The sequence below is a fragment of the Protopterus annectens genome, chromosome 1.part0 (assembly GCF_019279795.1).
Source record: "Protopterus annectens isolate FY-2018-M chromosome 1.part0, PAN1.0, whole genome shotgun sequence".
Classification (NCBI taxonomy): domain Eukaryota; kingdom Metazoa; phylum Chordata; order Ceratodontiformes; family Protopteridae; genus Protopterus; species Protopterus annectens.
The window spans coordinates 243,318,894-243,332,921 of NC_056725.1; the positions used below are offsets into that span (position 1 = coordinate 243,318,894).

The 14,028-nt window shown below is 36.4% G+C and overlaps 1 protein-coding gene across 5 annotated transcripts in view; it reads right to left on the reverse strand.

The window, feature by feature from the left end:
* Positions 1-1,813: 1,813 nt before the first annotated feature.
* RGS17 (regulator of G protein signaling 17) overlaps positions 1,814-14,028 on the reverse strand; it is a 607,054-nt gene continuing 594,839 nt past the window's right edge. For all 5 annotated transcript variants that reach the window (XM_044059151.1, XM_044059365.1, XM_044059285.1 and 2 more), the window contains one exon: positions 1,814-5,707. In XM_044059151.1, the coding sequence (XP_043915086.1) occupies positions 5,519-5,707 (189 nt within the window). In that variant the 3' untranslated portion in view covers positions 1,814-5,518. The remainder of the gene's footprint in view (positions 5,708-14,028) is intronic.

Consider the following 14,028-nt stretch of genomic DNA (forward strand, 5'->3'; position numbering starts at 1 on the left):
TTGGGACCTGATTCCAAAAGAGCAGGACAGAACAGTGCAGACCATCAACTGAGACTGAAAAGCTGCTCAAGTCTGTTATACAAGTCGTACCTTCCGCATATGGTAAGGCTGTCAAAAGAGGAATGCCATCAATGTGTATTCAGGTAGGGAGCTGTGATCCCACATTGTACTGGGGCTAATGCAGTATATTCCCTTTACTTAACACTACTCACTTTTGCACTGCTCGTATGCTGTAGAATGTGACACAAACATATGCTATGCAAATGAATCTCATTATGCATACATGGTGTAGTCTGAACAAAACTGAAGACATAAATGAGTGTGTCTAAACACAGTGATCCAGCAAAAGTAACATGGCACAATATAGTTTAGGGGGAAGGGTGCTTAGGGATGCAGAGGAGATTAGGATGTTTAGTTATTAGGAATAGTTGTGCTTTTCATTGCACATGCCTATACAACACACTAGGGAATACTACTTACATAGTGAATGCCTGCACTTGGAGCTGTGAGCAGCACCATAGGATATGTTATGCTATAAGAAACCTGCCACCTTCAACCACAGGCATTACTCATTATCCCACCCCAAGGACAATGGCAAAGGAGAAATAGTTTAGAACTGAACAAACAAACAAAATAAGAGATTAGTAAAGGAAGAGAAAAGGCAGGGGATATCTTACTTTCACTAAACATGGGAATGAGGAAATGGTAGTCTTCTGACTGAGTTATCCAACCTACTACGTTCATAGCAGGAAACATTTCAAAAATAAAGTCAGGAATGGATATGGCTGACCTTTACTAAGAATGCAAACAAAAGAATTTTTAAGGGATGTGAACCCCGTGACCCCTACAACCCTGCATCTCTAAACATATTAATTCTGATAATGCCCAGCCTTGGGTGTAAAAGGAAAACAGCCTTACTTCCAGAGTTCCATGCTCTTGAATTAGTGCTGAAGATATATATGATTAATATAAAACCGGTCCATCTATTTTTACCCAGCTAGTTCCATTTCAAACAAAGTTGCATTGTAGAAAACCATTCTCACCAATAACCACATAAAATATTATATGAAGAAGAAGGCAATAGGTACAATAATAAAAGATAAAATATACACTAAAGATGATATACTTTCTCACAAATAATTGTTGGCCTTTAGATATAGGAGTGTGCTTACTGTCAATAGACCACCAGACTTGCAGCCCTGTTTACAGTTTACAACAACACTACCAAACATGATATCCTACATTAAGGGTTTTAAGTTGAATTTAATGGGTTACACCATACTTCACACTCATTAACATTGTGGGTGCTGGCAACAGGCTAGCAGCAAGTGCAAGGATTCCAGTATTGATTTTGCAGGCAAGTTCCTCCATTTTTCACTCACCCCAGCATTCGTGGCAGTGTTTCTGTTGATACATTTTGAACCAGGAATTGGGAACAGGTATATCCATGACAGCTTGTACACATCTTTAATTGCATAGCCAATGTATGGAGGTGTGACAACCTACTGTTAGAATGATGGACACCCTAAGGCCTACTGTACACTTGGGTCATTGCATTGTACCAAGAATAATTGGTTTTGGAAAGCAGCCTGTACTTCACAAGCAACCCATTAGATATTGTATATTGATTGCTTGATTTGAATGGAGTCTAATTCAAAGATCAATTTTAATAAATAAAAAAAAAACAATTATTAAACCATTAGAATCTATAGGTTGTACTGAGCAAATTTGTTTTGTTTACAATGGAAATATGCATCATACATAATTACTCTGAAAATAAACGAGACTGAAAAGTATACAATGAATCAATGGATATTCTTGAATATGCAATTATTTTATTTATATTAAAGTCACACAGTTTGGCATAACAGTATAATTTATTTATGTATATATAATTACAACTGTTTAGGTATATTAAATTAAGTAACATGTATTCTTGTCAAGGTGAAGAAATCTTGGCACCTCTCAAGACAGAAAACAAGTTACATTTGTAATTTTAGATTGCTAACAAAATAACATAAAACATAGAAGATTTATCAAGCCTATTTTATATAACATCTGTGGTGGAAAAACAGGGCAAAATTAGACTGCTAAAAACAGTAAGAGAACTAAGATCACACAAAGTTAAAAATATTGATTTGACATTTAGCATACAATTTTAATAAATATAGTGGGTAAAAATAAAATAGTTATATTTAAATAATGTGAAGAGATAAATAAAATGCAAAGTGATAACATTGTTGCATGCTAAAGAAATATTTTGACAATCCAAGCCACAGTTTAGATACTGAGTTCACAGGGCTTTGCAGTTTTAATTCTTGGGTTTATATCACTGACACGGCATAGCTGCCTAAATTGAAGTGCTCGGTTTAATATAGATTTGCTGCTTCACACACTGAGCAGCTCGTTAAGTTGTCAGATATATAAATGTGCTAAGCCCTGATATTAAATCAGAATCCAATATTGATTAAAAAAAACAAAACAAAAAGAAAAATAATAACTGATTTAAACTTCACTGGAAGACGAAGCAATTAAGAACAAGAGGGAGTGAAATAGCTTAAATTCAACCAGATATCTACTTTTACAAAACATGAAAAATGCTAGTACATCTGAATGAATAAGGAAAATATGCTACAAGTTTATGCAGTTAACCTGGCACTATAAGCCAGACACGGTATTGCAAAAATGTAAAATCTTTGTGAATTTCTAGTCCACATATTTTATTTTACAATTCAATAACTATGTAGAGCAAAAAGTACCACAAATCTAGCTCTGGCAATTTATATTTGGCAAATGATACATTAAACTCTGTAGCAACGTGCATAAAAGCACCATTATGTGAAAAGCCAGAAGCAGCTAGGAATCTGCATGACTTCTGGATTTAGTCCTGGTAGCAGAGTCCTTGAAAGGTTTGAAGTAGTGTGGTAGTACAATAAGTCAGAGTAATCCTAATAAACCCACCAGCACATCTGCAGGCAAAATAAGTCAAACTAGAAAACTCAGTAAATCAATACACATTTACTTCTTTCTTTCCAGTGATCAAAACTGTGAAGAACTTGCTTGTAAGTAACAGGGAACATATTATTTAAATCACAGCAGAAATGTCTATTTCAGAATAAAAATGCTGGCATCTAAGGAGCATGCAGATAAACAGAAGCCTTATAATACCAGTCTTGTACAAGTTTAAACACCGTTCAGGTGATTCAGATGTTTATAAAAGCCTGGAAGTAGTAGACATTGTGGTAACAAGCTTTTAATAAAATAAATCACATATCATATTGAATGATTCAATTATTATAATGTCAGTTTTCTTTACATATACATATCACAGTAGAAAAAAAAATCTATCATAAATCTCTTTAAAGCTACAAAACTAAAACAATTCGGGATCATTAGTCTGTTGACCCTGAATTGAATTTGTTGTAAACATCATACTTCTGTATCAGCACAGCGTCCTAATTTCTCATTTACATGGCAACTTAACGATAAACAAGAATTATGTCATAATGCATTAACATTTCAGACAAGACATATTTATTACAATAAATAACTTATAAATAGTCTTGTGGTGACAGTTTTATAAATAACACTTCTTTAAAAGTCCTGTATGTGACCCAGCAGTCAGCAATCAGTTTAAACAGAAATGTTGTCTTTAACATTGCCGACCATCTTATTCAAACCCTTAAAATAATACAGCACAATATATTTGCATAGGGAATCAGAGAGTAGCCCTTTAGTGATGCTTCCTGAATCTATATAAATTACAAAACCTACTTAAAAGTTGTAAAACAATGCACAGTTGTTTTTTTTTACTCTTTAAGGTTTCATGCAAAATTTGTACAGTGCCAAGCTTCAAGTAATGATAACGTCCAAAGTATAAATAAGAATAAATTAGCATTAAATATGAAATAAGTTACTAGACTTGAGAGGTAGAGGCTAAACAAAATGGCAGAATAATTTACTACATATAATACTTATCTCAATGACAGTGCTATTCAACCCAGTTTAGTGCTATTTTTGTATTTTTCATGCTAAGCTTTTCTTCCTATGTTCCATAGTAGCAGGTGATACATCATGTTGACCATCATGTTGTTGATACGTTAACTTACATATTGTTCAGTAGGTGGTTAATTATCTGTTTCCTAGAAAGTCCGACATTGAAAGTCAAAGTTGTCATTAAGAAATAACATCTGAACGAAGTAGAAAAATGATACCTGGGTGTGAGTGAAGAGTCTTTTGAGATTTCAGTATTTGGCCATCTTTTTCTTCTGGATGTCACAGAGTTTGAATGCTATGTGTTTTTGCCTCATAATTCTTCTGTTGCACTACAAACATCTCTTGTGAAGAGTTACACATGCAGAAATAAAAACTTTAAAGTTGTGATTCTCTGCACTACCATAAACCATTTCCCCTCCTTATTTATACAGCTTTTATTCCTTTCAGAATAACTCATTGCTTAGATATTACTCTGAAAGTTAGCAAGGATACAACATGCTGAATTAACAACCTGACAGGTGTCCATTTCAAAGTTATTTGCTAAAAAATATCCAGGAACATTACATGATAACCGTTAATATTGACCAACCAGTCTTCATACAAAATCATGGACTGAATCTAAATGCCAAATGCATTAAATTAAGTATGGCATAGTTTGTGAGATAATGAAATTTACAATAATACATTTGTTCTTTAAATAAAAAAGCCTCTGCACATTTTTTCAAGCATATGCTTTTCACAACATGATTTGTGCTTCTCTAACAGTGAAAATTGTAACAAAAAATGCAACAGTTCAGGCATTTGAATACAAAAGCAAGTCCCAAACTATATTAGTAAATGCTGCCAGATTGCTCTTATTTCCCACATATAAGTATTGGCCATAGATACATTTATTTTGTGTCTGTCACACATGTTTACAAATATACACAGAGACATGCACATATACACAAACATGTGCACGCACAAACTCACACGCACACACACACACACACACACACACACACACACACACACACACACACACACACGTGTCCAAAAACACTCAGCACAATTGAGGATAAACGTAAGTATAGGTTTGTTGCACGGCAGTTATGTCACTGTCAACCTGTATTGCACATTTTGCTTTAAATGGATGCAACCCAAAATAAATATGCATGAGAAATGCTTCTTGTCTGCGTGATAGAGTTGTTAAAATGGCCAATGGCAAGCATTTGCTCTGGCACATGCACTTAGAGAAATACAAGGGATTAGCTCACTCATTTAAGAATGCATCATTGCAGCTCTGTTTATAACTAAGTAAAGGTCACAGAAACACAGATCTGAGAGCAATCAGCATTTTTCCCTAGTCAATTGCAAAGAGAAAAATAGAGAGTGCTAATGATGCCTAACACTTTTTTCACAAGAGCCTGAGTAGTGCTAAACTGTAGTTCTCCAGGAACTCAGCTTCTGATGTTATTCAATTGCTTCTTCACTTGTCTAAAAAAAGAATATTTTTTGTTTAGTGTGTCATTTAAAAAATAGACTAAGTATCAGATGTACCACCTGATAGATTTTCAACTAGAGACTTGTAAATCTGAGAGTTCAGAAATCTTGGAAAAGAGTCCCTGTGCATCAACGTGTAAATCTGAAGCTGCGCATCTTCATACATATGAGGAGATGGATCCAGTAAATTCCGGTTTATCACTTCCCGCACTCTGGAATCCAGGCTGACCTGAAAGTTTCAGAAAAAGATTATTTACATCATTTTTTTTAAACCAGCCATTAACTTAAGAAGTCAGCTTCAGTTAACATAAATGAGACTGTTTTCCCTGCCAGTGCAGGATTCTTGCACTTTTAGTTTTCACTTAATTGCTGTTGTACACTAAAATGACTATCACATGCATACCCCAGATTTCAAAAATGTAGGAACCCTCATTAGTACAGGAATTTCTGCATTAAGCAAGCAAACTAATATCTTGCCGTAGGGGAAAAACAACAACTAAAAACATATATAGATCTTTAGAGATAAGACGATAGAGTACATACTTTGTCATGCTCTAATGGCAAGGAATTGAAATGTGGATAAAAGAAATGGGTTATTAGTTATCTCAGCATCCAGTAACAGATTTACTGTATCAGCTACAAAGATATCGGTTTTAACTAGTCTTGCACACAGCCACTAAAATGCAAATAAGCAGACATTTTATTTAATTCCTTTTTAAATTATGGAGGCAATTACTGGAATTAAGTAAATAGTTTACTGTGTAGTAAAAAAAGGGAGAAAGCTATACTCAGAAGCAGGACCAGAATGCTCTAAGTCAGGTGAGTGTAGAATAGACATCATGCGCATTTTGTAGGCGATCACCCAGCTGTTACTACTTTATGGTTTTATAATGAAATTTGGAAGAGGAACTGAGATACAGCATTTCATAGCTAAGCATCAGAGACTTTACAATGTATGATGTTACTGTCATTGTCTGACATTTTTGGATTATATTCTGATTTCGTTGTTGCTGTAATCATGACCTCCTGCATAGTATGAACAATGCACAAATGGCCTAGAATGCTACTTTACTGAATTTTTCATTATATTAGACATAGAATTTGTATCCCTGGCTCCTTGTAGTAGAGAAATAGGGACCTATTTATGACCCAGCAGAATCAAGTTTGACTAATGGCATGAGAGCTGGTGAAGAAGGTTGCAGGTGGGAAGTAGCATTTTGATGCTCATCAACTCTTGAACAAAGAGAGAAAGGAGGTTACTGCCTGCAGTAAAATACATCCTTGGTGTCAGTGATGATGCCATAATGACACAGCAGATTGCTATTAGCTGCTGGTAATGAAGTAGAGACAGATCTAATGGACATGTGTGGGACCAGTAGCTCCATACAGTTACGGCATACAAAAATCCCCTGACATGCAGGAGAGTATATGTGATAATGCTTGTTGCTCATCTCCACTTCCCCTTACCAACCTGCCACTGATATGGTCACAGACATGGGAGATAGTATCAGGGCAATCAAAGTAAAAATGGTATAGCCAAGCAGCTGATTGTCACCTGGTGGGAATGCAAAAGGAGCAAAATGAAAAAAAAAAGCAGAAATCCTCCATATTTTCCAGAAATATTGTTTCATTTGCAACTTAACATTCCAAATATTTGAGCAACTGATGCATGGGGTCAAATATAGAACCGTGCCTCATTGAATCCTCTAAGGGCAGAACAGGAAATTTAAACTGTTCTTGTAGATGTTCATCTATTTGTTACTTACTGATAGTTTCACAAAGAAGTCTTCAAATGGGAATGAGATTTCACTTTTTACAGATAGGCTCTAAACCAGTATATTCTGAAGTGTTCACTGACAAAGGCAGATATTTTGCACAATGCTTCATTTACACTAAGAGTGCTGTTTTGAACTTCTGTTCAGAGTACATACTACAGTAACAGTTTAAAGTACTTCTCAGCTGAACTCAGCTGTCAATACATGAGAGACAAAAATTTTAGTGACCTCAAAAAATGCCTTTCCATTTGTAGCATAAGGTGTCCACATTGCCATGCCATGCTTTCAAGTGGCTAAAGCTGTGGAGTCAGATTCATATACTATACTGGAAGTTCATAGGACAGAGTTAGAAGAACAAACGTTTCAATTGGTTGACAGATATTCTGATGGTTCATAGGCTGCTGAAGCACAGAGCTCTTCAAAATCTGGAACATACAGTTTTGTCAAGGGACAAATGGAATATTTATCAAACTCACAGATTATTTAAAGAATCAAAATTAAATTGTTATCTATTTTATCATGGAGATAATTTTTTTTACAAAAACTGGAAGTATTCAGATTGAAAATATGTGAACCAGCTCTTAAAATGATAAATGCATTTCTTCCAGTAGTCTCCCTGTTGAAATCTTGAAAATTGCTTTGCTGAGCCCTGATATTCTGAAAGAAGAACATGCAGGAGAAGAGAAAAGATTGAACATCACTGTTCTTTAAACTCGATTTGTGTTGGGGGGGGCTTGCCCCCACACCTCATAAACTTTGATACACCAAATCAGAGATTGCCACATCTTACAGAAAGAAGAATATTATAAGAAATAATCCCAGACTTAGTATATATAAGTCCACATTTTCAACTATCTGGCTTCCTTATCTTGGAAAAAGCGGGTCCCGAGATTTCACATAGTTACTGGTTCCATTAGTTGAACACCTAGATATGTTGTCCACTATTCTTTTTCTGTTTCAAGCAATTTCAGAAGGACAGGGTATGCAGTATCAATCCATAACAAATCAGTAATGTGTTGACAATGTAAGAACTAAAAATTCTATACTTGTCTGTAAATGCGACACGTTCTCTCCATATAAATAACATATCACTAAAAATCCTTGGACCAATACCAGTGTTGAGCTGTTTGAAATTTTGTAAGGTAAAATGACAATAAAAATTGCAATTGAGAATGTAAGTGTAATTCACTACAACCTTTGTCAGAAGATATTTGAGATTTTTTCAACTTTATTGCCCCCACACCTGCTGACCATCAAGCCTCCCCCTAATGGAACATGACTCAATTGATGGAGCATAAACCATTTGTTCCATTATCCAGGAATTTAACCTGGGATCAGGACAACAACTATCCTGGGGGTGGAAAGCAGCTATGAAGGTGATTTATTCCTCACTGGCATACCAGCTATGACAGCAGTTACAATGGCCTATCTCCACCTTGAACAGGGGAACATGTGATGCATTTTACTGCACAGGACCACAGTGCATGACAACATGTTTTCACATACTCACACTGAAGGCCACAAGTACATGATGCCTGGGTAAGTGAAACATCACATCTGCCTCCAGTATGCACATTTAAATTGTGCTCCTTCTCCAAGGGATTGTGGCAATGCATGTTTGGCTCTATCCTGCCCTCTTTCAAGAATGTGCAAGTCCATCCTCTCCTACTTGTTCTATACTGCACACCAACCACTAAAGAAACTCATATTGCCTGTGATATAGTTGTGAATTTATCCCTCTAGGCTATCACAGCTGACTCAGGTATGTTTGAGATATTAAATTGTATATGCAGAGAACAAAAGCAAACCTGCTTAAACATGCGAGAGGTGGTCATAGTTTGGTTTATGTCAGGAATAGGTATGTATTTTTGCAACTGCAACTGCATTATATCTAAGCATCATGTATATTCTTTAAAAATGTGCCATTTTTCTGTCACTGAAAACACAATAATATTTAAGGTCCTTATAGTGACAAGAGTAAAATGGCCAGGCTAACGTCAGAGTTGAGCTGATTATGATTTCTTAATGACAGAATGACAGTCTTACATACAATATGCACCTGGCAATGAAAACAGAAATCCCTGAAACTTTTAATAAGAACTTACAACATTGGCTGAGCTGTTGGTTCTAATGACAGCTTGTATAAGCACTTTAGTGTGGCAATCCAAAATGTTTATTTCTGTTCACTTTAAGTGGAGGTATACGTATGGCTTTAATAGAGGATATAAAATGCAATACAGACTGTATGTGCATTGCCTTAACACTGCATCAGAACAAAAAGAAACAGAAGTATACGTCTCCAGAAAGTTGACATTTTTGTCATTATAAATATGCTAACACTTGAGGCACCTAGGTACCTATGACATAGCAGAAATAATACGAAGAGGAAGGCATGTGCAGATTTCATTATGGTGATATGTTTTTCAGAAGCCTGCTAGGAAATATCAAACTATTGCAGAAAAATAGTTCTGTTTATAATAGCCACCAGTAGGCCTACATAGCCATTATGCTGCATAAATATATCTCTTTTTTTATTTTGTTTGGAAGACACACACACACACACACACACACATATATATATATATATATATATATATATATATATATATATACATATACATATACATATACAGATACATATGACATAATTGCTAACTTAGAACTCATTACGTATCAGCAGCGTGCTTTTACTCTGTTGGTGTAGTATGTGAATAAAAATAATATTTATTTCTTAAAGAGTTATGTTTTCAGTTATTTGAAATGTTATACCAAAACTTAGCTGCAGACTTATGACCCCCTCATGCAACACTATCATTGTTAACAATTCATAGTGTTAATCCATGCATTGCATATATAGAGATGTGTCCTGACATTTCAGCAAGAAAGTCTGAAAGCACTAGTAATATAACAAGTGTGATTTAGAAACATAGTATGCCTTGTGCAATTCCTTATGGTATAGGTACAGCCTTCTCCACATTCAGAGACAAGTCCTGTCCTCAGGGCACTGGCTGATACATAAGTGCAGTCCTTGGAAGGACAGTCGACCGAATCTGATATGACTGAGAAATGTACACATGGGTTTTACATGCATAACATAAGATATGTAATCCAGATGTACCTAAGAAGAGAAATCTCACAACATATTTACCGCAGAGTAGATTAGTGTGTCTCTCTGTGCTGGAAACCCTGATCTTTTTATGGAGAAGCACTAGACAATACAGACTTTGCCACAAGAACACCATCAGCACACACACAAACGTCTTCTTTAGCGCAAGGAGCATTTCATAATGGAATAGCATATTACACCATGATTTGACAACACCTCATTATGTACTTGTGCACATAGCAGTATATACATATTTGCATAGACTAGCATTAGTTCAGCATAATGCACTGCTGACCAACATCAAACTAAAGACACAAAACAGTTATGATTGGCAGCTTAATGGTGTGTAGTTTCACTACTGCACATTCATTTATATGCATATTTATGTACATTTATAAAGACATATGCCAACTGCCCATACTCTGCTGATATAACTGAACAGTATTCCAGAAAAAATGTCATTCTTTGCTGCTGCAACTCTGTTTTGAAGTGTGTGTGCCATAGTACACCACAGCATTGTTCAGAATGCTGTGCAGCCAAAAGCTAATAGTCATGCATATCCTTCTGTTGAAATTAACCTGCAATCAGGGGCGGCCCGTGCTATTGGACTGCCGGACTGCAGCCCCCTCAACTGTAAAATAAAGAAAAATAAAGAAATAAAAATTTTAAAAAAATCGCGGACTTTCGCGAATGCGCACTAGTCCGGACTGCTGCTGAGACAGTCTGGAGCATGCGCAGATTGTCTCAGCAGCAGTCCTGACTGGGAAACATGAAGAACAGAGCTCCCAGAAGTCTATGCAGTTTTAAACTGCATAGACTGTCCTGGAACTTGCTGGGAAAACGCATCAGGGTCGGACTGCAACGTCAGCAGTCTGGAATTTGCTGCAGTCTCGTCGGGCAGGGTTTGGTGTGGATTGGAGTTTGCTGCAGTCTCGTGGATTTGTGCGGGTTTTCGTAGCTTACTCGGACAAGGATTTATGATCTTCTACAGGTAAGTGTGTGGACAGGGATGTATGGTGGTTTGCTACAAGGTGGGTGTGTGTGTGTGTGTGTGTGTGTGTGTGTGTGTGTGTGTGTGTGTGTGTGTGTGTGTGTGTGTGTGTGGTGTGGTAGGGAATACCTCAGGCTTGAACCCTGTACCTTGTATGCAGGTGTTAAAGAGGTGAATTCCCTACCCACCACCATTTGTAAACAAATTGCAGATTTTTGCCTCATATTTGATCTGATCTGTTCCCCATAATATCTGTGGTTTGTAAATATTGCAATGCTTGATATTTGATGGTGCAGTGGTAGCATTGTTGCCTTGCAGCTGCAGGTTCTCAGGTTTGATTCTTGGCTGGGGTGCCATCTTTGTGGGGTCTGTATCTTCTCCCTGTGTTTGTGTGGGTTTGCTATTGTGTCCTCCCATGTTACAAAGACATGTCTGCATTATTTCTTCCTGGGCCTCTGCTGAAAATTGTTTTTTTGTTCCAAGTCAGACTGTCCTGATTAACAAATGTTAAATAAAATTGACAGGCATTTGAATTTCAGACTTCAGGTTTCTGAATATTTAATTTCTTACATATTTGATGGTGCAGTGGCAGTATTGTTGCCTCACAGCTATAGGTTTTCTGGTTTGATTCTTGGCTTGGGTGCCTTCTGTGGGGAGTCTGAAACTTATCCCTGTGTTTGTGTGGATTTGCTCTGGTGTCCTGCCATTTTACAAAGACATGCGTCTACAGTATTTCTCCATGGACCTCTGCTGAAAATAGTTTTTGTTCCATCAGAAGTAAAACTGACAGGCATTTGAATTTCAGACTTCATATTCTTCAGAAAATACATAGTAAAACTTCTTTTTATTCTAGCAATAAATATATAGTAACACAAACTTTTATTTTAGCAATTTTCTATGTTTATAAGATGACTATTTGAAATTCGTCCTTATTTTTGGGACTGTATTACCCTGTTATTGGCTTTGTCCAGGTTTTTTGTGCTAAGGTTGACAGCTATGGCAAGAACTGAATTCACTGAATATGTTTGAGGGCTGTATTCCCTCATTACTGGGTTTGTCCAGGTGTTTTGTGCTAAGAGGTTGACAGCTATGGTGAGAACTGAATTCATTAAATGATAGCCATTTAAGTTTCGGTCTTCCTCTCTTTCACAAAGCAGCTGATTTGGTGAAGTGATATGTTGCTCTGACTGTTTTGCACAGGGACCTTGGCAGTAAAATGTATGGTGGTAACACAGCATTTTTCTTTCACAAAGCAGGTGATTTGGCATAGTGGTATGTTGTTCTGACTCTTTTGCACAGGGACCTTGGCAGTAAAATGTATGGTGGTAACACAGGATTTTATTCTAGCAGCTTTCCAAGATTATGCAAGCAATGTTTAATGTGTCCCTGGTTTTTGACCTTTTGACCCACCCCAATAAATTTGGCTTTTTCCAGATTTCTTGTGCTGCGAAGTTGAGATGCAGTTGAGTATTGAGTAGATTTTACAAGGAGCTGAGAGCTGCAGGGGAAGAGAAGTTTAGTGCCGATTATGCTAAGTCAGTTTGCATTGCTAATAGCACAACAGGTTGTGTACTTACTTTTGATGCAGAAGGTTGTTGGTTCTACTCCCATAAGGGATGAATGCTGCCGTACTGAAAGTTAAGATACTAACTATGAGCCTGTTATCAGTTTGCCATCCATTTCCTATTGCAATATTGCTATCTTATTTTTAATGTAATTTAGGCAATTTATTCCTCAGGGGCATCAGACACTTTATTTTTCGATGAAACCATGAAATATAAAGGTGATTGCTAGCAGCAACCTCTTCATTACAGATTTATTTAATGTGGAATTATTTACATGACTTGTTTACTATTTCAGAGATTGTGCATATTTACTGATAATGGTGGACTGTAGAAGTTTGAGTAGACTTTTATGATGTAAATTTTCTGAATTGGGTAGTTTTGTCATTGGTGCATGCATTTTGTTTCATTGTTTACTGGAAAATGTTCAAAGCAATAGGAAGGTGTATCAAAGAGCGCATGTATGTTTCATATGCAAGGGGCCTATGATTTGAAAACAGCCCAAAATTAATCTTTATCTGCCACGGGTAAAATGTATTTTCTTTGAATGTGGGTTTCAATGTTGTTTCAATGAATGTGAGTTTCAATGGCAGAGAAGTTTTAATGCCAAGTTTGTTTAGCAGATGTCTTAGTGTTTGTGCTGTAAAATGCAAAATAAAGCTTTCAAATGAAGTTCAAATCATCATAGAAGTAAATCAGTATGCACGTTAGTGTTTATGGAAAATGGAGTGAAATAGCCAAGTAATGGATCATTGGAATGGCTGCAGAGGGAGGCTCCATTCGACCATGGTTTTGTGAGGGGGAAGGGCGGCAAACTTAGGCAGCCCCAGCTGAACCATACCTCCCAACTGTCCAGATTTTCAAAGAATGAATAGATGTTTTGCTTCTTATTTTTGGTTTGTTCCTCATAAAATTTGTGGTTTTCTGGCAAATCATTTAGGAATTAAGTCACTAAATAATGACACACTGAGTTTCAGACTTCATAACCTTCAGAAAAATGCATGCTAAAGTAAGACCTGTTCTATCAACTGTCTCAGTTTATACAAGAGCAATTTTTAGTACTGTTTATATGTTCCCCCAATATATTTGGCCTTGTCCAGATTTATTGCATTAACA